The sequence below is a fragment of the Melanotaenia boesemani genome, chromosome 19 (assembly GCF_017639745.1).
Source record: "Melanotaenia boesemani isolate fMelBoe1 chromosome 19, fMelBoe1.pri, whole genome shotgun sequence".
NCBI classification, from domain to species: domain Eukaryota; kingdom Metazoa; phylum Chordata; class Actinopteri; order Atheriniformes; family Melanotaeniidae; genus Melanotaenia; species Melanotaenia boesemani.
This window is the reverse complement of record NC_055700.1, coordinates 25766084-25788196: the sequence shown is the minus strand read 5'-3', so window position 1 is coordinate 25788196 and position 22113 is coordinate 25766084. Positions and strand designations below refer to the sequence as shown.

The 22113-nt window shown below is 37.1% G+C and overlaps 1 protein-coding gene across 1 annotated transcript; it reads right to left on the bottom strand.

The window, feature by feature from the left end:
* Positions 1-1367: 1367 nt before the first annotated feature.
* Positions 1368-20799, bottom strand: parm1 (prostate androgen-regulated mucin-like protein 1). Its single transcript, XM_041970244.1, has 6 exons — positions 20728-20799; positions 18569-18820; positions 18338-18487; positions 6597-7169; positions 3195-3273; positions 1368-1767 (listed from the first exon to the last, which is right to left on the bottom strand). The coding sequence occupies exons 1-6, from the start codon at positions 20756-20758 to the stop codon at positions 1683-1685; spliced, it is 1170 nt and encodes a 389-aa protein (XP_041826178.1). The 5' UTR covers positions 20759-20799; the 3' UTR covers positions 1368-1682.
* Positions 20800-22113: the final 1314 nt, after the last annotated feature.

Here is a 22113-nt window from a genome sequence, read left to right as displayed (position 1 = left end):
TATATATATATATATATATATATATATATATATATATATATATATAATGAATAGAACTTTTATTTTTTTCCTGGAAACAAACAAAAGACCTTATTGAAACAGCATTTCCAATGAGTCCTTTTGTCAGTAGTCGGGGAGTAAATGACTTGTTAACAAGTGTGAAAAACTTCAGGATAAGGAATGCAATGCTGTTGCATGCCTCGGTTCTGGTTTAACTGCAATGCAAGCTTGTGAGGCTGTTCATGCTAACTCCAGCATGCTAACAAGCATCATCGCAGCATAATTTATACCAGACTGAGAGTGTGTTATAGTTTATGCTAGCATGATTAGCTCTGCTCAAACAGCTGCGGCTAATAGTACATTTATGATGTCAGGATGTCAGGAAATCGTCAAGTCACTAGGATTCATCATTTTGGAAGTTCTGTCCTGCCAGTCCCCCAGTAATCACTCCCCTGATTATCCGCACCTGTCCCTGATCTTCTCTCTCTGCCACGTTCCCTCCAGGTCTGCACTGCAGCCAATCTCCCCTGATCAGTCACATCTATCTTCCATTAGCTCTCCAGTTGTTATATTCCCCTGCAGAACAGTCATTCCCTGTCGGACCTTAACCTACGCACCTAATGGACTCACTCCCTCTCCATTCCTGGCTCCATGGTTCCCGTACCTCCAGTCGACTCCTCCGTTACATATCTCAGTCAAACCATTCCTTTGAGTTCCTTGTGTTCAATAAAGATCTGTTAATCAAAGCACTACCTTTACAGTCATGCTATAATTATGGCTAAACAAAATAGAAATTCCCATCAATAAGTAAATAACTGTAATTATAAATTATTAAGGTGGTGACTCGTTTCTTTTATCACATTTATTTCACAGTTTAATCAAAGATTCAAACATGACAAAAACAACAGCACACAAAAAATTATATTGCATTATGAAAATGTGGTTAAAAGCATCAAAACTGCTAAAATGATTTCTTATCTAACTGACAGTAACAGATAAAATTACAACTAAAATGATGTTCTGACATTTATCCTAAGGATTATTGTGCTGGCTTGTTTTCCAAAATGAAAAATAAAAAGCTTTTTAATAATGGCACACATCTACTGCACACAATCACCACTCTACTGTCAAAATAAATGGGATACTTTTATTTAAGGATTTTTTTTTTTTACAACTTTGCACTATAATTTTTAATTAATATTTTAACACACTTTTTTTTTCTCAATTTTAAAACCAATTAAAAATGAATTCCTATAAGAAAATTCATAAACACACACACACACACACACATATATATATATATATATATATATATATATATATATATATATTTTTTTTTTTTTTTTTTTTTTTTTTTTTTTTTTTTCTTCTTGTTCTTCTTTTCAACAAGCTCCCCTGAGCATCTGAATCATGGTACCTGAGAGGATTCAGGACCTTCCAGGTGGATTATCTGGATGACATTTTAATGTAGTTTTTGCATCCAAAGTTGTTTATAAATCTAAAACTCAAAGCTGAAACATTTCTTTCTACAGCAATGTAGGCTTTCTGAGCAAGGATAAAACTAGGTTTCATGGCTGCGTCTCTCATTTCTAAAATCAGACCACCTGAACTCTTCCAAATTGTTTTCACACATTCTGGATCTGTCTGCAGAACTTCTGAGATTGGAGATCAAATGTTAAGATTCAGGGATCATACATGGGGTTGCTGAAGTTTGCTAAATTGTTGTGATCATTGCTGTTTAGTAGCGTACCATATGACGATGCCCGCCTGGAGTGAAAAGAAACAGAAAAGAGGAAAAAGTAAATTGAAAGATGAAGCTTAATGTCACAATATAATATCTAAAAACAGAGTGCACAAAATTTTAATATATTGAATGATTCTTCATTTATTCAACTGAAATATTCAACTATTTTTCTCAATCAAGCTCTGTTGTCAGGTGTCTTTGCACTTTAACAGAAGAGTTTGCTAGCCTATAACCAGCATGTGATTCCTGCCTCATATCCAGGTAACCCAAGATGTGATTCTTTGGACTTTCATTGAGTCTGGATTTTGTACTGTTCAGACTGAACATGTCAGAACATTAAATTAGAGCCGTCACATGAACCACAGCTTTGTAAAACTGCAGTTTTGACAGTTGAAGGTGACAAAAAAACGCCAAAACTGCAGAATCCACTTTTCTCTTTTCTAATGATTTAATATGCTAGCAATAAATGTTCAATAAAAACAAATGTTTATAGTTTTGACATTTAAAATCAAAAGGCAAAGACTGCATGCTAAACCCTGGAGGATCAATGTTAGAAGAAGGATCTGTACACCTGTTCCATTGCTGGTGGCACAGGGTTCAGGGTGTCCTGAGTTGCAACTGCCAGGGTGTCTAGAAGACCGTTACATGTCGGTTTCCCATAATTAGACCATACTCCTAAACCAGGGGTCTGCAATCTGCAGCTCCGGAGCCACAAGTGGCTCTCTGGATCTTCCACAATGGCTCTTAGTACATGGCTAAAAATGTAAAAGAACTAACTAATGGTTTTAAATATAGATATAATAACAAATGCAGGTTTTTAGCTATTTTTCTGTTTTTTCTTTTTTTCTTTTTTTTCATGGAATAATTGCACTGAATTTCCACATCATAATGACAATAGAAGTACCAGTAATATATATATAAATATTTTTTATCTATTTTTCTTTTCATTAGGTTGGAAACTATGGACTTTTTTTTAAACACCATTTGCCACTAATGTCTACATCCCATAGAAGATAGTCTGTCTGCTGCAAAAGTTTTATGTTTGTCTTTAATTTAAAACCAATAAATAGAAATAAAAATGTGGTTCTTCAAAAATGAGAACACATTTCTTCTATTAGATATTTATCAAAAATGATAAGTTGTCTTTTTTCAGAAGGTAACACTGTAGCATTTGCAACTTTAAACGAGTTTTAGCTGAGGAGAAAAAAATAGCTCTTTGGGTTGTAAAGGTTGCAGACCCCTGTCCTAGATCTTGCTGGGACAATGGAGTCTATTTAAAGTTGATAGTTTGAGCAATTTAACCCCAACTTCCTGTCCCCTACCCTCATGAATATTGTATATATATATCATACTTCTCTCTCAGTCTTACACCTCTCAAAATGATGCAGACTTTTCAATTAGCCAGTAGAAATTATGGCAATTAACTTTCAGGTTTCTGTTTTGTCCTTACCTGATCCTGTAATAGTAGAGCCCTCCAAACATTGTAATAATCACTAGGGCCAACATAAAAATGAGAACTGTGATACTTCCTGGGGAGAGAGTAAACAAAGGGAGAAAAGAAAGAGACAATTAATAAGATCATATTAATCATTAGTTAAAACTATAGTTCAAGTTTATCATTCATCTGAGAAGAGTCCATGCTGGACTTAATGACAGAGTGTGAACAGTAAGACCGTCAACAAACTGATGTCAAATGACATTTTAATATCAATGACATGTCACCTTAATTTTAGATCAATCAGTTTTACAGGTGTTCTATTAGCTATTTCCACTGGTCCAGGCAGATGGAAGATTGAGTCAGAGAGAACTGGATCGAACTGGACCGTTTTGGTAAAAGTACGTTAAGATTGGTAATGAAATGGTACTATACAAATACAGCTGAAATAAATTAAATTTGTAAGTACTTCATTAAAATAATGAATAACTCTTTCTTTTTACTTTAAGGTTTTAGTAAATCTGCAGAAGTGGTTCTTAAAAAAAACACCTTAAAGAAGCTGGAAAAGTTTACATGCCCACCAGCAAATGTCTCTTAATGCTGTCAACAATGATCAAGGAAGATGCTGATAAAAATAAAGTTGAGTTTCTGTTACTGTTATCATTAATCGTTTTATGATTCTTTGAAGTTTCTGAGTTCCTAAGGGACACCAAACAACAGTCGATGGCAGAATCAGCTGTCTGGCATTGGTAGAGAAGATTTGGGAAGTTTTATGGGTGCAGCCCACTTACTCACAATTTCTTACGAATGTGACTCCATTTTAAAATGAAGATAAACAGGCTTTCCAACAGTATGACGTTTATTATAAAGAAGCATTATTATAACAAAACAGTTTTTGTTTTAGTTTTTCTGCTTTTCTGGTGTTTTTTATAAGCTTATGTAAACATTATTGATGCTGTCAGTCTTACTGCATGAAGCACTTTGAGCTTTTTATCAGTCAACTATATGAATAAAGTTGAATGGCTGAACTTCACAACAAGAACTTACCAAGTTTGCAGCCTGTGAGAAACATTTTAGGTCTTTCTGGTAAATATTGTTGTGATTGGTTGTTGAGTAGATGGTTGGGGGCTGTGGTTTGATTTTCTGACTAACTATCCCCACATGATTTGCTAAATTTCTGAAAATAATCTTGACGCTCATACTGACCCCATTACATGCTGTTCTTGTCTTGTGCAAAATAGCCATTATAGCAGGAGGATGGCAGTCTGACTTTGGAAACTTTTTCTGCTCAGTACTGACTGCTGCTCATCTCTTTCGTTTCATGTTTGTGACGTTTGTGATGTTTGTGTAACGTTTACAATCTTAGTTCCCATTTATCTGCTAGATAGTACATAGTTAATTGGTCATAAAACAGAAATGCTGGACAAATTAAATATTTATCATGGTAATAGGCCAAGTTCTTTAAAGTCACAGCCAAAATAAAATGATGTCATTGTGGACATATTGCTTGTAAAACAGAGGCAACAAACCCTTAAAAATAAAAACATTGACGATTCATTCACTGTTTTAGATTCACAGGCTTCACATATCAAACAAGTCAGATTCAGACAGTAGCTAAAAAACACAAAATAGTGCCTGCATTCTAGCTGATTATAATTCTGGAACGATTTTAATCTTTCCTCAGGTTAATCTCTTCACCTGTAAGGTTAAATACCCTGGCTACTTTGTATCAGTGCACTATGAACTTTAGATAAGTTTTTCCTCCACCTGAGCAAACTGCCCTTTGAGCTTTAAAATTAATTAGTAAACTCCTTTTCAGAAACTGGATCAAAGACCGGACTTATTTTGTTGGTTTCTGAAGACGTTTCAGCTTTCATCTGACTGCTTATCTGGTTCTGAATAGAAATCAGCCAGATTTACCAGGACTTGGATGACCGAACATAATCCATCCATCTATTTTTTACACCTGTTTAATCCTATTAAAGATGTTTCAGGTGCCATCAGGCCAGAAGCAAGGTACACCCCCCTGGACCAGTTAGGCTAGTGCAATATCACAACTTTATTGCTTTGTGTTTGTAAAATACTACTGATGTCCAATCCGATATTCACATGTGCTAAATTCAATGACACCTCCTTTGAATGAGCCTGTTGTTAAGTGTTGAGAAAATGTACTGCGGCACATAAAAGGGTACTCTAGCCAAAAGGGGGGGGGGGGGGGGTACCTTTGTGAGGGCTAAAGTGATGAACCATGACATCCTTAGTTCACATCTGACCAGTTCCAGCAGAACATTTGGACTTGTTTTGACTGATCTGGATCTGTTTTCTCTCACACTGTTACCTCTATGAGGTAATCATAGATAAAACATGTCTTGTGACCTATAAAGGTTCTGAGTCATATTTATTATACCATTGCAAAAGTCAGAAATGCTGAGAAGGAAGCAATAGTTTATGCACAATGGAAAGAGCGCAAAGTGATAATGTGGTAAATGATAGGGCTGTTGGGAAGAAATGACAGTTTTCGGTCAGCTACTTTCCTTCTTCACTTGTCCTTCTGGTAATTAAAAGGTCTGACTACAAAGTCAACAAGGAAGTGTGAGAGCAAACTTTTTGTTCACATATTAACTACAACTTGAGCTGCTGTGAGGTGGGACAGGAGGAGGGAGGGAAGGTGTGACGCATGGATCCTGCATGCTTACATTTGACCTCCTTAATTAGACTGTTGTGATCATGTTTACTTTGTATGTTTCATATTTGTTTGTGTCTTAGGCATGTTACATGTGTACGTCACATCTACATGATTTGGAATTTTAATGTCTCATTTACTTCTATGTTAATTCAGAAACTAATCAATTTGATGGTATATCTGAAATTATATTTTAACTATGTTCTATATTAAAATAAAATTTTTACACTGATTAATGGTATCAATAAAAGCACAGTGAGACTTCATCTATATTTATCCAGTTATTTCATGAGGATCATGGACAAAAGATGTGAGAGCTGCTTAAAAACCCCACTGCTAAACTTTGGCAGATTTTCTCAATGAGGTACCATCTAACAACGGCTAATTCGGCATCCATCTTGCATCCTGTCTCTTCTCAGAGCTCTCTCCTGTGAGTAAAACTCAGTCTGATGTTGATTCTTATCTTTTGTTCTGTCCCTTTCCCTTTCTTTTCCTTTTGTCCTCCAAAAATGTTGTCTTGGCTTTCTTTGCCATGGTGTGTTCAAAGTGACCAGTGTATTGATTTTCAGATGCTATAAAGTGATGTGCCAGCTACTGCTGGGCAAAGACGGCTCAAAGATAATAATAAATGTCACTTTACCATCAATTAAACAATGTACCATCAATTAAACTTGTAAAATTGTGTGTATTATTATGTATTTCTCAACATATACAGTATGTCTTGCATTGCCTACCTGAGCTCAGAGCGTTAGACTTGTCTTCCTCCTTATCCAGGGTGGTTATACCAGTGGTCGCTTGTACATTGGTGATCCTGGTTGAGCTGATTGTTTGTGAGGTGACGGTAATGATGCTATTCATGGCAGTGCTGGTGTTAATGTCTGTGTTGGTGGTTTTAGTTGCATCAGTGGTGTCACTCATCTGGGCAGTGGCAGTGTTGGGGGTGCTGAAGGTGCTACTTGATGTGGTGGTTAAATCTGTATCTCCTGTTGTCTGAGACTCAGTCCCTTCAGTAGAGTGACTTGTGATATATGTGGATGATGGAGATGGAGAAGACGGTGATGATGATGACGATGGAGTGGTTGGGTGTGGGGTGTTTGTGCTAGCGCTATCTAATGTGGAGGATTGTGTGACTGCAGATGTGATAGATGTGCTTCTGTCGGTAGTTTGACTGGTATCAGTGGATGATGTAGCTTCGGCTTCAGTAGTCCAAGATGTGCTGGAGGTGACATAAGGTTCCAGCGATGTTTCAGTTTCATTAAGAGCTGCTTGTACCCCTGTTGACATGGATGTTGTACATAACAGCAGACCTGTAATCAAAGACAAAATATAAGTTTTGACTTATTTTTTCAGCTTCAGCTTTTACATTTCACTGCAAAAGCTGAAGCTTTAGAGCAAAGCAATCTTCTATTGGGTTGGGTTCTGGGGGATTTTATTCTCTGTAAAGCACCTTGAGTTGCTTTTTTTATGTATGAAAGGTGCTTTATAAATAAAGTTTGATTTGATTTGATATTCTAATACCTTCAAAACCAGTTCCATGAACTTCTATATGATTAACCCACTAAATTAGCTGTATGTTTCTAGACTCTAGACCTGAGAATCTAGTTGATTTTCTAGAATCTAGAGCAGGGGTGTCAAACTTCGGTCCTTGAGGGCTGGTATTCTGCAGGTTTTCATTGTTTCCCTGATCTAACACACCTGAAAAAAAATCAAATGAATCCATCAGCTTCTTGTTAATTTCTTCACAATAACCCATTAATTTCAGTCAAGTGTGTTAGATCAGGGAAACAATGAAAACCTGCAGGATGCCGGCCCTCGAGGACCGGAGTTTGACACCCCTGATCTAGAGGGTTTGAATCTCTTATAGAAAGTAACCAGAAAGTACCTGTGAATATTCTTTGTTGCTGTTTTCTTTCTGACAGATACTAGTTGTGCTAAAGTACAGAGACGAGTTTGATTGGATTGACTGTCCCTTTACATTCTCTTTTCATGATTTTAGATCATGATTCATATGTTTTAATTTTGGAAACAATTAAGCTGAAAAAACTCCTACTTTAGCAGATTTTCTGGTTGCCATGTGAAGGAAAAATGGCTGCCCAGAGAGGAAGTTTGACCTGCCATGGCAGACTCTTGTAAGCTTAACCACTCCCATTTCTCAGGTGGAGCATATTCAATAATGAACCAGGCAAATTTCCCGAGGATAAAAAGGCCAAAAGAAAACCAAGATTCTTGTTTATCACAGGTTGAAACATAAGCATTTAAGCACATTTATAAGCAAGCAGCATCCAAAGTTATTGTCAACTAGTAAAACGCCCACTCTCACATAATTATTTAGCTACTTTAATGATGCAAATAATCTTTCAACCAATCAGACAGCTAAAGGCCTATTTATGCTCTACGCTAAATACAGAGCGAATACAGAGCCTGTCATACATCTTCTGCGTCCTTTATGTGAGCAATATGGTCCATTTTCGGGGTCCTTGCAGATCTGTACCCTGACAAAGTAAATGGAGCAGTAGCACCAGAAACCATGGGGGAAATGTTGGGCAGCATAGCTGATGTACAGCCAGCAAAAATAAATAAATAAAGAACAAGCAGTGATGCTTTTAATGGCTGTACAAGCCACCACCATTTACTGTGCAGCCTCCTCTCTGTCAATGTAGATTATCATGATATCCACCACCATTGCCATGTTTACTGTTTGAAGCTGATGTTGGAATACAGAGATGAACTCTGCACTCCCATCTCACTGCTGTAACAACCATGCCAACATAAGAATGAGAGTGTTGGGGTTTACATAGTTAAGGGAGCAGAGGCATTCAGGATAAACAAGAAGAAAGAAAGTGTGGGCAGATGACTAAAGTAATTTCTGAGATTATTGTCTTGAATTTTGCAGCAGTATGCTATCTAATTTCTGTGTAATATTTTTATATCTATATTCTGATCCACTACTAGGAATCACAAGTTGGATGATACAATATCATATCAATTCAATCGATAACAATCACATGTTTGTTGATATCAAAAATCCAGCCATGATGCGATTTCACTTTGATCAGTTTAGGAGCCAGGTAGTAATGCATTACTGCGATGGGCTCGACACATGGGGGGCAACCAACAACAGTGACAGGCAAAACTAATTGCCACCCAGGTGAAACCGAACACACAGGTCGCAACAAACAGCAGAGACAGCAGCAGTGTCATGCATCGCATTCTCAGATCGCTTTTCTGTAAGAAATTTGATTGGTTATGATATTGGAGGGAATCTGACTTTTTCAAAACAGTTCATGACAAAAGATTCTGCTTGAATTGACAGGAATCTTGCTGTTGACTCTATTATACAAAAGCAAAAGACAAGCCAGGGTATATCCGATTTTATAAACAACAGTGTAAATATCATCATTTGATGGTGGATCTCAAGACTGACCCAGATAAATCCAGGACCTACGTTCAGACAAATTCACCCTGCGGCTGCCTTTTATTTACATCTCTATAATCTTTGCGTGAAGTATGGGAAAGTATGGGAAAGTCAGACATGATTAAAATGATCTGTTCCTCCACGTTGAAAGTGTTTGCAGACTGCACTGTCTAGCCTGTTCTCAGCTCTTTGGTCAGTCAATGAAACCCTGGCTGGCTGGTTGCAGTGCCATACGACAACGACAAAAATTGAACATTTTTCTATTTTCTTGTGTTGAGCAAGCCCCTGTGTGCACATCTACATGAACGAGTGCAACATTTCACATGTATGAATGTCACCTGTCGCTTGGCTAGAGGAGGGCAGCAATTTTCACCTCATCGTGCAAGTTCCATAGGAAATGAAGAGAGAAGGAGCGACGTCGCCTCCCGTGTGTCGAGCGCATAATGCCGTTACTTTTGTGAGTAACAAATATTCTAATGCATTATCTTTAAATAAAGTAACTTAGTTACCATTGCCCTGTGGGGCATGTGTCTGTTACTAGCTAAATTAATAAATTTTGGCCAGCAGCTGTGAGCTCTTCCTGTTTACAGCGGTGATGCAGCATGACTTGGGCAGTGTTGCAAAGTCCACTTGTTGGGCTTATTTTTCTCTGTAGTCGATTGTAAATATTGTCACTCGCAGGTTTAGGGTTCCTCTGCTTCTTTTGTGAAAGGCCTCCCGATCTCCCAGCTGTCCACAAAGCTAACCCCTGGATGAGGAACGGAAAAGTGAACGCAACATTCCATTTTTTTCCCGGGAACTAGTCTCTACAGCCCTATTTCCTTGGTTACTGCAGGCGACCAAACTGGTTTGCCCCTACCCCCACACATGCGCACAACTGCACTTGATAGTGATAATGTCTACAAATAACTAAGGAAATATGTTAATAAAAATATAATAAACAGTAGGAGAAAGATAGATCATTGGAGGGCTCAACATGCAGCACAGATTTTATATATATTCATATATATATACACTACCGTTCAAAAGTTTGGGGTCACTTCCCCATTGAATCCCATGGCAAAGTGACCCCAAACTGTATATATATATATATATATATATATATATATATATATATATTAATAATCGTCTGTCCTGACTTAAATAAATCACTGTTGTATTTTTCGTACAACAATGTAAATTAAGTTATAAGGATAACAATAGGGGAATGTTCTTTTACAAAAATAACTAAAACAGTCCATTTTAACAGTAACACATTATTTTTGGTGTAAGTAATCAACAAAGTAACTGAGTTACTTTTTGAATGAAGTAACAAGTAAATGTAACTAGTTACTTTTTCGGTAGTAGAACACTGCCAGTGACAGTAAATGGGAACAGAGCATCTCAGTGACACAATGTCAGATGTCGAATGATGACATACTCTCCTGGTGTGATTATTTCAATAAACAACATTCAAATATGATGAATGATGTTTTAAATTAGTTCAGATTTAAACAAAAACAAACAAAAAAAAAAAAAACAAGCAAACAAAAAACAGCAACTTTTGTTCCAACTTTTCAAATAAGCTGCAGCAAAATGAAACATTTCAGGCTGCAACAGGGACTGATATGTCAATAATAATAATATTAATATTAACACTTTTATTTGTAATGCACTTTACATTGCATAGAAATCTTAACATGCTACACAGCAGGAAATGTAGTGATGGATTGAAAGTATTAAGGAACACAGTGTTGTTGGTTTCAGCCTGTCTCATAAGGGTTGTTAACAGCACAGAAAAAAAAAAAAAAAGAAAACAGGCTTATCTTTTAACATTGCAGTGCTTCCAGGAATTTCAGCAGCTTGGACTTTAAAAGGGGAGTTTTTCTACCATATTTCAATATAATTCCTGACCTGGAAGTTCACAATTAACAGTCTGTAGAGCAGGGCCAGATGATTTGTTACTATAGGAAGTGAAATTGTACCACCACTGTTTCGGTGAACAGGAAGTCACAGCAGATCTGACATGATGTGTTTAATGGTTTTTCCCCCCACTTACAGTGATATTCTGAATAGATGTGTTAGATTTTGCTATTAGAATGACTACTAGAAATGAATAAAACGAAATCTTGTTTATTAAACATTAATAAGCTCATAACATATTCATGACAACCCACAGGTTTCCATGCTGCCTTCATTACATTGTAAAAATAAAGAAAGAAATGCAAGAAACAACTTAATCCTTGTTTTAAAAACCAGTGGAAATGTTCAGTGATCTTTATTACCTAATCAAACATGTGACCTCCATTAGGAAAAAGCTGGTTGCGAGTTTAACTTTCAGGAATTGAAAATTAACTTCTAGCACCGTCGTTGCACGAGTGAAAAAACTCATTTGACTGCAACAGAAAGGGAAAATCCCACATAGCAGAAATGACACTGTTTAGTATGGTGTCTGAATTTCCTCCACATCAATACATTTTAATATAATCAGAAACAGTCACATAGTAGGAAGTATCTAAATAACTTGTGACATCTTCTCTGAATTTGCCAAAATTAGAGATGAGGAACCTGCCTGTACTGAGTGAAATGTTTACTTACATGTTATCAGAGTTTGCATAATGACTTTCATCATTGTTTTTCCTTTTCTTCAATAACCCTTGTGTAGCTGAGGAGCTCTGTGTTCTTTGTTCCCTGTGGACAGCTGTAGTGTGAGCGGCTGGCTGTGACTGTAGGTGACTAATTATATATTGTAGGGAACATGGGGGCGGGGCTATGCGATGGCTGAGTCACATAGAAAACCTCACAGGAGCTTGTTTTGATTAATAATAAACTGACGGTCACAGGAAGTTGAATAAGAGGTGATAAAATGTATTTTAGCTTTTCTTTTATTTTCCTTTTTTTAATGAAATGAATTACTGTAATGTAAGTAATAAAAAAAAAAACTCTTCAGATCTGTGGTTGTCCATATCAGTAATAACATCAACTAAATTGAGATAAATACAATGTCAGATTAACATAAGATATATTTATCTGTGTCCTTGATTACTTAATAAAACAAAGCCTAAAATGAAGAGGCAGTGTATTAAAATATAGACAAATAACATAAAAGAATAAATAAATAGAAATAATAAAATAAAGGGAATAATAATAATAATAATATGGTGACCTGTCCCAGGTGTACTACCCCCCTGTCACTCCAGTGCATGAATAGGCCCTGTGATCCTTTTTCATTCATTTCATTCAGTCAAAAACATTAATTTAATTTAATTTCATTTCATTCAAGAACAAGTCACAGTATTTTATATTACTTGAATCTCATCGTGTGATTATTTATAACCAAGTGTATCGGGGAAAACAGGTTTCAGTGCATGTCCTTGTCATCTATTTATTTTCATTCATTCTTTTGTTTCTTTTTCCTTGTCTCTGTCTCATATATCCAACATTGTTCTATTGATTGTTGGAGTTCATGGTTAATGCAATGACAACAAGTGATCCAGGTGCTGTCATTGCAAAACAAGCCCAAATCATCAGCCCTCCACCACCGTGCTTGACAGTTGATATGAGTCGTTTAGTGCTGATATGTTATGTTTGGTTTTTGTCAAACATGGCGCTGCACTTCATATATATGACTCCATGACTGAAAATCTCCATGAACTTTAACATATAACATGCTAACTGATGCCTGTAGAGTTGGACAAGTGACTCCTGGGTTTTTTGCAGTTTCTCATTACATGTTCTGATCATAGAGTCAAAATGCTAGGAAATGAGCTCTGAGGATGACTGGCAACTGTCTTAAAGTCTCTTAACTTCCAGATTGATTGAATTCAACAAATGCTTCCCTAAGATAAATAATTATGTATTTCCTCTTTGAAACTGTGTTAATAAAAAATGAATGTCGCAGATCAGTAAATCAAGTGCATCCAATTAGCAGCACCAGATTACCTGGCTGCTTAATTCCTATAGAAGCAGTAAGGGTGTACTTTGATTTTAACACAATGCTTCTACAATTTCAGGTGCAGTTATAAAATGCACCAGCAGATGGCAGCACATGCATTTCTACTGTTGCCTAGAGATTGAGCAGAGGGCAGCAGATATCAAAAAGAAAGAAAGAAAGCAAGAAAGCAAGAAAGCAAGAAAGAAAGAAAGAAAGAAAGAAAGAAAGAAAGAAAGAAAGAAAAGAAAAACAACATATAGACAACTTGAAGTGCAATACATATACGAACGTTAAGGAATAATAAGCTGAACAAAAGAAACTGTGTGACTGTGTAACAGAGCAAATTATTAAAGTTACATATCAGCAGATCAGAATCATTAGCTGAAAATCTAATGACACACTCATCAACCTGGGCTGTGCTGACCGATATGATAAATGTCATTGGTGATTTGTTAACATTATACAGTAAGTAATGCCCTTCTAACAACCTTGCTTTCAGTGGGATTGTTTTGGAGTTGCAGAAGGGTTGACAATTAAGAATAGATGACATTAACAGCACAGGTGCTACATAATAAGCTTTGAACTTTAGAAATGACTGTCAAACATATTTGCAGTGGGCTGTTTGGCTGCCTTATTTAAAGATTCATTCCAGTGTAAAGAGACTTCATTTGCTGATTTTACTTCTTTTGAATATCTTAGTTTTATTTTAAGGGGCATTCCTAAAATCCTATTTCTAATCATCTACAGACGTCCAGGACACTGTGTAAATTTTATTGATAAATTTTCTGAATTATTGTCGGTTATCTCTACTGATTTTAACCATTTCAACTTAACTGGGGATTTTAACATTCACATAGATAACATGATGGATGGTAATGTCAAGGAATTTTCTTCCATATTGGACATGTTTGGTTTGTCGCAGCATGTAAAAGAACTGACCCACATTCGAGGTCACATTCTGGACCTGGTTATTTCAAAAGGTGTTGATATTTCTTGTGTTGTGGTCACTGACTTGGCCTTGTCTGACCATTTTTGTATTTTGTTTGATTTACTGATCACTCAAAATGTCCAACCAACCTGCTCCTCGGTTAGGAAGAGGTAAATTAATGAAAGAACAAGTGCTAAGTTTGTGGAGGCCATAGCTATGTTACCAACAACCAGTGCAGAGTCAGTCTGAAAGTCTTGTATGTAATGGATGCTGTTGCACCGATAAGAATCAAGAGCACTTTGAGCAAACAGAAAACACCATGGAGAAACTCCACTGTGGTTACCAGCCTAAAAAGAGAATGCAGAAAAACTGAACGGAAATGGCGGAAAAATAAACTTCAAATTCACTATGAGCTGTACAAACAAAGCCTGCATAACTATAACAATGAGCTGTGTAAGGCCAGAGAGCTGCATTTATCTGAAATGATTAACAGGAATGTCAACAATTCTCGCACTCTGTTTGCTATGATTGAAAAACTTACAAATCCTCCTATACAGATAAGCCCAGAGCTCCTTTCCACTGAGAAATGCAACCAGTTTGCCAACTTTTTTAGCCAAAAAATTAAAACAATTAAGCAAAATATTAATTCCACACAGTCACACAAGAAAACTAGTCTGTGTCTAAAACCCGGAAATAATTCTGTTATGTTGCAATTTAAAATGGTTGATTTAAAAATCCTACAAGAAACAGTTTGGCATTTGAAAACAACAACATGCACTCTGGACATGATACCATCTGACTTTTTAAAAACAGTTTTTATCTCAGTAGAAAGTGATCTCTGATGATAGTTAACAGCTCACTGGCATCAGGCATTTTTCCCAAGTCACTAAAGATAGCTGCTATTAAGCCACTCCTAAAGAAAAGGAATCTAGATGCCACTATAATGAACAACTATAAACCTGTCTCTAACCTCTCTTTTATTTCCAAGATTATTGAGAAAGTTGTATTTCATCAGTTTAATGACTTTTTAAATGAAAGTGGAAATCTTGATAAATTTTAGTCCGGCTTCCGACCTCATCACAGCACTGAAACAGCTCTGGTCAAAGTGTTAAATGACATTAGGTTGAATACTGATTCTGGTCAAGTATCAGTCCTGGTTCTGTTGGATCTCAGTGCTGCATTTGACACTGTAGATCACAGGATCCTGTTGCACAGGCTGAAAAACTGGGTTGGACTTTGTGGAGCGGTCCTTAACTGGTTCGGGTCCTAATTAGAAGGCCAGAGTTATTTTGTTACGATCGGCAGCTATGAATCTGAGCAAGTGGCCATGACTTGTGTAGTCCCCCAGGGGTCAGTCCTTGGACCTCTTCTGTTCAACTTGTATATGCTCCCTCTGGGTCAAATATTACAGAACTATAGCATTAATTATCAAAGTTATGCTGATGATACACAACTTTATGTGTCTCTGTCACCAGATGACTGCAGTCCAATTGACTTATTGTGTCAGTGTCTGGAGCAAATAAACACCTGGATGAAGGAGAATTTCCTACAATTAAATGAAGACAAAACTGAGATTATTCTGTTTGGTTACAAAGAGAAGAGGGTCAGCATTGGCAAACACCTGAAGACTCGGGCTCTTAAAATCCATGACCAAGTTCGAGTTCGTAGCCTTGGAGTTTTGCTAGACTCAGACCTGACTTTCAGCAGCCACATCAAAGCTGTCACTAAGACAACTTTTTACCAGCTCAGAAACATCAACAAAATTAAAAGTTTAGTCTCCCAGAAAGACCAAGAGAAACTCATCCATGCATTTCTTTTTTTAACTTGGGCATAAGTACACGATTTCGTCACACAATACCATCTTGGGCATAAGTGCACACAGCTTATTCAGTACTTGGTTGAGCCAAAGAGCTGGACAAATCTTTCTAACTCATTCTGTTGAGTAGAAGAGTTAACCTACTGTAAGTGAGGAAATGCTCCTTAAACAACTGAGTCAAAAAATACTTTAGAAAAGGTTAGATGGTTAATTGCCTTTTACCATTTAGTGGGCTCCATCAGTATAATTAATGTTATAATGCTTAATATATTAAAATCTCTGGGCTTGTTTATATACATATATATATATATATATATATATATATATATGTATGTATATATATTAGGGCTGTGTCTAGACCCGCCCCTGCGTAGCTAAGGTATAAAGCCTTTCTACCACCAGCTAGTTACTTTGTTGGAGAAGAGTCCTGCCTAAACAATATTTTGGGGTAAATATGTAATGGTGTGAACCATGAACCATTAGTTGCTTCCATGTCAGCTGAACAATAAACAAACACAACAAGAGAGAAAAACTGATCAGCTGACCACCGACAGCTGTCATGATTCACTGAACAACCAGAGAGAAGAGGGAAAAAGCAGCTGCTGCACAAACGGAGATGACCAGAGATCAACTAGAGCAAATACGTTAGTGCAAAATACAGCTGGGCTGTGTTTAAAAAAGAATGCAGAAAAAGTGCAGGTGTGGAACTCTCTTACCGGGAAGAGTGTGTGTTAAAACACCCCCATTCTCCACGTCCATGGGTTCCTCCATTAATGCTGTTATTCTCAAGTCCATCCATAGAGCCAGCTGGCTTATCTTTTCAATCGTGGTTCTCCTCGTCCCACCGTCATAACAGAGAAATGATGAATGTATGGGGCTTGTCATACCACGCATGGTTTCATTGCATTAAAATATTAACGGTCTCTCATCCATCCAAGCTCGGGTCCTCTACCAGAGGCCTGGGAGCTTGAGGGTTCTGCGCAGTATCTTTGCTGTTCCTAGGACTGCACTCTTCTGGACCAAGATGTCTGAGGTTTGTCCTGGGATCTGCTGTAGCCACTCTTCCAGTTTGGGGGTTACTACCCCGGGTGCTCTGATGACCACGGGCACCACTGTTGCCTTCACTTTCCAGGCCTTCTCAAGTTCTTCTTTCAGTTGACTGATGGTGGACCCATTCCTGAGGTGTAGATCAGCTCATTGGTTTCAATGATGGTCATTGTAGGAATCATTCTCAAGGCTGCATTCACATCTTCCAGGAGACTTTCCGATGGTGCTCCACTCAGCCTCTGTAATTGGCCGACCGGGATGTGAACTGAGGTCTTGCTGCGTGAAAGGATAAAAATATACATATATATATATATATATATATATAGGCACACAGATGTTTAGATAAAACTGTTTTCTCACCCACCCTCCCATCTCCCCTGGGTGGGGTGGGTGCGGTGATGGGGGTATAGGCATCTGACTGTTACCCCTTTTGTGGTTGCTCCTCCTCTCTGGAATTCTGACAATTGGCTTACTTCCCTCCAACTGCCTTCGTCCTGGCTTCCAACCTCCTCCACCATGGTGCCTCCTTCTTGCCCGTCATGTTACAGTTATCTTGGCCCAGCATCACCTACATGACCGTTGCTGTGCTTTACATCAGCTCACTGGTTTCAGTGATGGTCGCAGTAGGGATTGTTCCTAGTATTGCATTCACATCAGCTATAAAACTTGCCATGGATACTTCACTCATTCTTGCTCATTGGTGTCAGGGTTGACAGGCTCTCATCTTAGCCATGATCTTATCCCTCAGTTCATTTACTCGCTCATTCAGTTCAAATGTCATTGGGGCTTGGTACCCATTTTCTTGGGGTGAGTTGATGTTAACTTTCCATTCTGATCTGGTGTCCTGGGTCCCCCTTGCTATAGAATTAATGTGTTATACCTCCTCGATCTCAAGCTGTGATAGCAGTTGCTGTTTGCATATGTTGGAACACTGAGTTACAAGCTGTTTCACTGTCAGCGTTGGGTATCAAAACATCCATATGTCCATCCATTCTCTTCATATATCCCCACTCACTAGGGTTACTAGCATTCCAACAGTGCCTTGTTCGCATAGGGGAGAAGGGATGTAAGATGGATGACTGGTCAAAGTCCGAGATCCAAGTCTACATAGCCTGAAGTGGGTTTCAATGAAGAACAAAGAACTAATCCAGGATCCAGACTTTGTTGGCGTCGTGGCAATTTTTTTTATGTAAAATAGGAAAAAATTAAAACTTTTTAGAAATTTTACATTTGGGATAACAATGTGTTGCCTGCGGTGACACATTTTACCCTTAATAGCTTTTTGATATTTTGGACTTTTTCTGTTTATTTTAATGTCAGTTTACTAATTACATTAAAATGTCCAGACCAACTTACCTGAAATATTCTGACCAACATAGTTCATGTCATCTGCTGAACTGGTGCTGCTGTTGATGCTGCTTCCAGCTTTACTGGTTGTGATGGTAGCTGATGTATTCTGGGCCACAGATGTGGGTTCGGATGCTGAAGTAGAGACTGTTGGCTGGTCTGTGGGAGATGGGGTTAACTGTGAAGAACAACCTGAGGAGATGATGTAGCTGGAAACAGTACTGGTGCTGCTAGTTTTACCTGTCCTGACCATCATTGGGTCTATAGACTGAGTAGAAAGTGTTGAAGTGGCACCATCATCATTGCTGGTCTGTGGTGAAGTTGTGTTGCTTCTTGGAGTGTTTTCAGTCACAGAAACAGGTGTAGTTTGGGAGTCGATGGCAGCGACATTGCTGTCGGCTGTAGAAATGAACGGTGTTGGTGTTGGAGGTGAAGATGATGGTTCAAGTGGATCTGGACTCTGTGCTTGAGTGGTGCAACAGACCAGCAGCCCTGCAATGTCATGAGAGACAGCACATTTTCTGAAATATGTTCACTTCACTAACAAAAGACTCTTTTTGGTGTTTCATAATCTATTGAGATCTTAAAACATAAATAATAATAATAATAATAATAAAAAGAAATATAGATGTACTTGTTTAAAACTGAAACTCAAGTCAATTGAGGTATTATTTTAATCACTCTCAACCTTCAAGGAGAATTTTTTTGTTTTTTTGTTCTCTGAAAGATGATTGATTTTTATTTATTTATTTATTTTTTCCCCTATGGGGTGGAGTTCTAAGATCTGTAATGTCCTACAAATAATAATATAAATATAAGACCAAGGGGAGAAGGCAGCATAAGTGTGGAGAAGAGGACGATGGAGGACTGGTTAGAGATAGATAACAGTTTTGCGAACCAGAAACCAACATAATGAAGAACTACTCTGGCTACTTTCTTACATATTTTTCATGCAAACCATTAGGAAACAACTAAGATAATGACATTTAAATTAGCATGTGTCTCTTCAATTGGCATGTTAGCGTACTGGTTTTCTTGTATTTCTTTCTCCATTTTCCTTAGAATTTAGCAACCATTAACACAACACCTGCACAAACACATCACGCTCCTAAGAAGCAAGAGGAAACATTTTCAAGTACAGCCACGTTTACTTATATTTCAAAGATACGTCAAATGAAATTACCAATGCTGAGGCTGCACAGGAGCATCCTGGTTATTTTTTGTTTGTTTGTTTTAGAGCAGTGCATGTACGTCTGCATGTAGTTATGATCATTACGATAGGTGTTAACCGTTTCTGGGTAGGGTGGTGTGTCCAGCATACCACTAATTCGAAAATTTCCTTACATTGGTCTTGTTTCTGTTGCATGTTTCAGTCCAATTAAGTAAACGATTTATGCCACTCAGATCCTAACATTTTAAATAAACTCATGATTTTAATAATCAAGTTCACCCACAAAGTATCTGCTAAATATAATTCAGTGAAAAATAAATATTCAGGCCTATTGAGTTGATTATTAAAACAAATCTAAATAAATTAAAAAAAATTTTAATCTGATGTAAATCTAATGCAATATTTCATGGTTTAACCTGTCGAGGGAGACTTCCTTTGCTCTAACTGTTTTGGCAGTTCATTATGTGAGTGTGTGATAGGTTTCTGTTTCCTGTAAACCTGAACAGAAACGGTTGGTTCACTGCGTTTTGTGGATTTACACTGAAATAAAACAGTGCTGCCCTGTTTTTAAGTCCATCATTACTGTCCATTTCAGCACTGGGCTAAATTGGAGACTAGTAATTTAAACTATACCACTGGAAGAGCAACCTGTTGATTTAATAAAAAGTTATTCACAATAAATAAATAAAAACATATAAACCAGTATTAATTTTAAACTCTTTTTTTATCAATGCATGTTTTATGAAATAATTTTATTTCCTTGTTTTTAAAATGTCAAAATGTGATTAGATATCACATTGTTTAATTTTATTCTTTGTTTTTTTTATTATTATTATTTTAGGATAAAATAATTAAATGTATTAAGACTTAGAGGTAATTTTCTTCATTTCAACAACATATATTATGGAAATGCTATATTGTATATCATTAAAATAGTTTGCTGTAAAGACACTGAAAATGAAAAACTGTTTCTTTTCTGAACATGACTATACTGAACAGTAGCGTTTCGTAAAAAAAAAAAAAATTAAAAACTTAAAAATAGAAACTTAGGGCAGTTTTAAAAAGTGTGTTGAAAAGAATTTAAAAAAAAATCTAATTCCCATGTATTCACATCATCTTTGTTTTTCATGCATATTTTCATCTTTTAGAGATTGGAAATAACTTTTCAAGCTTCTCAAATATATGCAGATGAGCATGTAAATACGGGTGGACGGAGGAGTTTACTCACATGCCAGCAGGGTGGTAAAGTTGACCTCCATCACTGTGAGTCAGTAAACGTCTCCCTGATTGTGGATTTGTGTTCTGCATGCAGAGCTCTGTCTGCTCCCTCTGGACAGCAGTTATGTTTCCAGCTAACCGTGACTGTAACTGACTGATATTAGAGTCTGGGGGTGAGGCCAAATGATAGAGAAGCCAGTGTCGTGTTTCATTAGAATTAAGGATGTTTTCATTTGGCAGGGAATCGAAAGTTGAACAAAACATAAGTTGATATACAGTAAACTAAGAGGCATGAAGACTAATTCAAAAAGAGGATGAATGTGCCTTCACTGATGGAGAATTCAGAAAACAGAACTTGTTTATATTGTTTTAAAACTTAAAGCCAGCTGATCGCCCTTATAATGACTAACAAATGACTAACAAAAATAACAGGACAGTAATGTTTACTTTTTACTTGTTGCTCAAAGTTTAGACATTTTGTATTTTAGTGCAAATATTAACTTTTAGAAACAGCCTTGTTTCTAAAGGCTGAAATATCAATGCCTCCAGGATAAAATTTTGGAATTAAATATTAGTGATGTACATTTTAAGTGACTACACAGTGACTTGTCAGGCCAATTAAAATCAATCAGTTCATTAGTGCTGATGTCATAATGTATGCCCTCATTCCACACTAATGCCGTTTTTTCTTTTTTCATTTGTGGGCTTTAGCGGCCTTTATTGTACAGTAAAGCCCTGTTTCCACCAGCAGGTCTGGGTTGGTACGGGACGGTTTGTTTTGGTGTGGTTTGCTAAGTCTTGATATCTGTTGTGTTTCCACAGCCATCTGTACTTTTACCTGGTAGCGGTTGTATTGGCTAAGGCTGTCACAATTATTTAATTTTACAATTAATCTCGGAAGTAAACACTACGATTAATCAATGACAAAGATCCCTCAAAATCAACACTTTATAAAAAATATTATGTGTGAATTATATCAGCACAACTGCTGCATGGAACAAAACAACGTTCCACCACCACGTTTCTGCTTGTGTTGCTTTGTTTTGTTCCGTGAGGGCTGTAGAAGAGGCTGCCTGAGTGGGAGACTATAGCAGAGGAAGAGCTTTCCCCTCCAAACAAAGATTAAGACAAGCCTGTAGGACTATCCTTTTTAGTTTGTTTCTGGGTTAAAGACAAAAGATGACCAAGGTGTCAAGTGATATACTTTCACCAACCTTTAAAAGGTTGCAGACAAAGGAGGAAATACATTCAGTACGTTTCACCACCTGTAGGATAACCAGCAGCTTTTTATGCTACAGTAAATGTTAATGCACAAGAGTTTGGATAAATGACTCTAATATTTATCTAATTTTACTTTCCCTGAAAGTTTTCGTTTGGACCAGAGAAAGCCACGCTC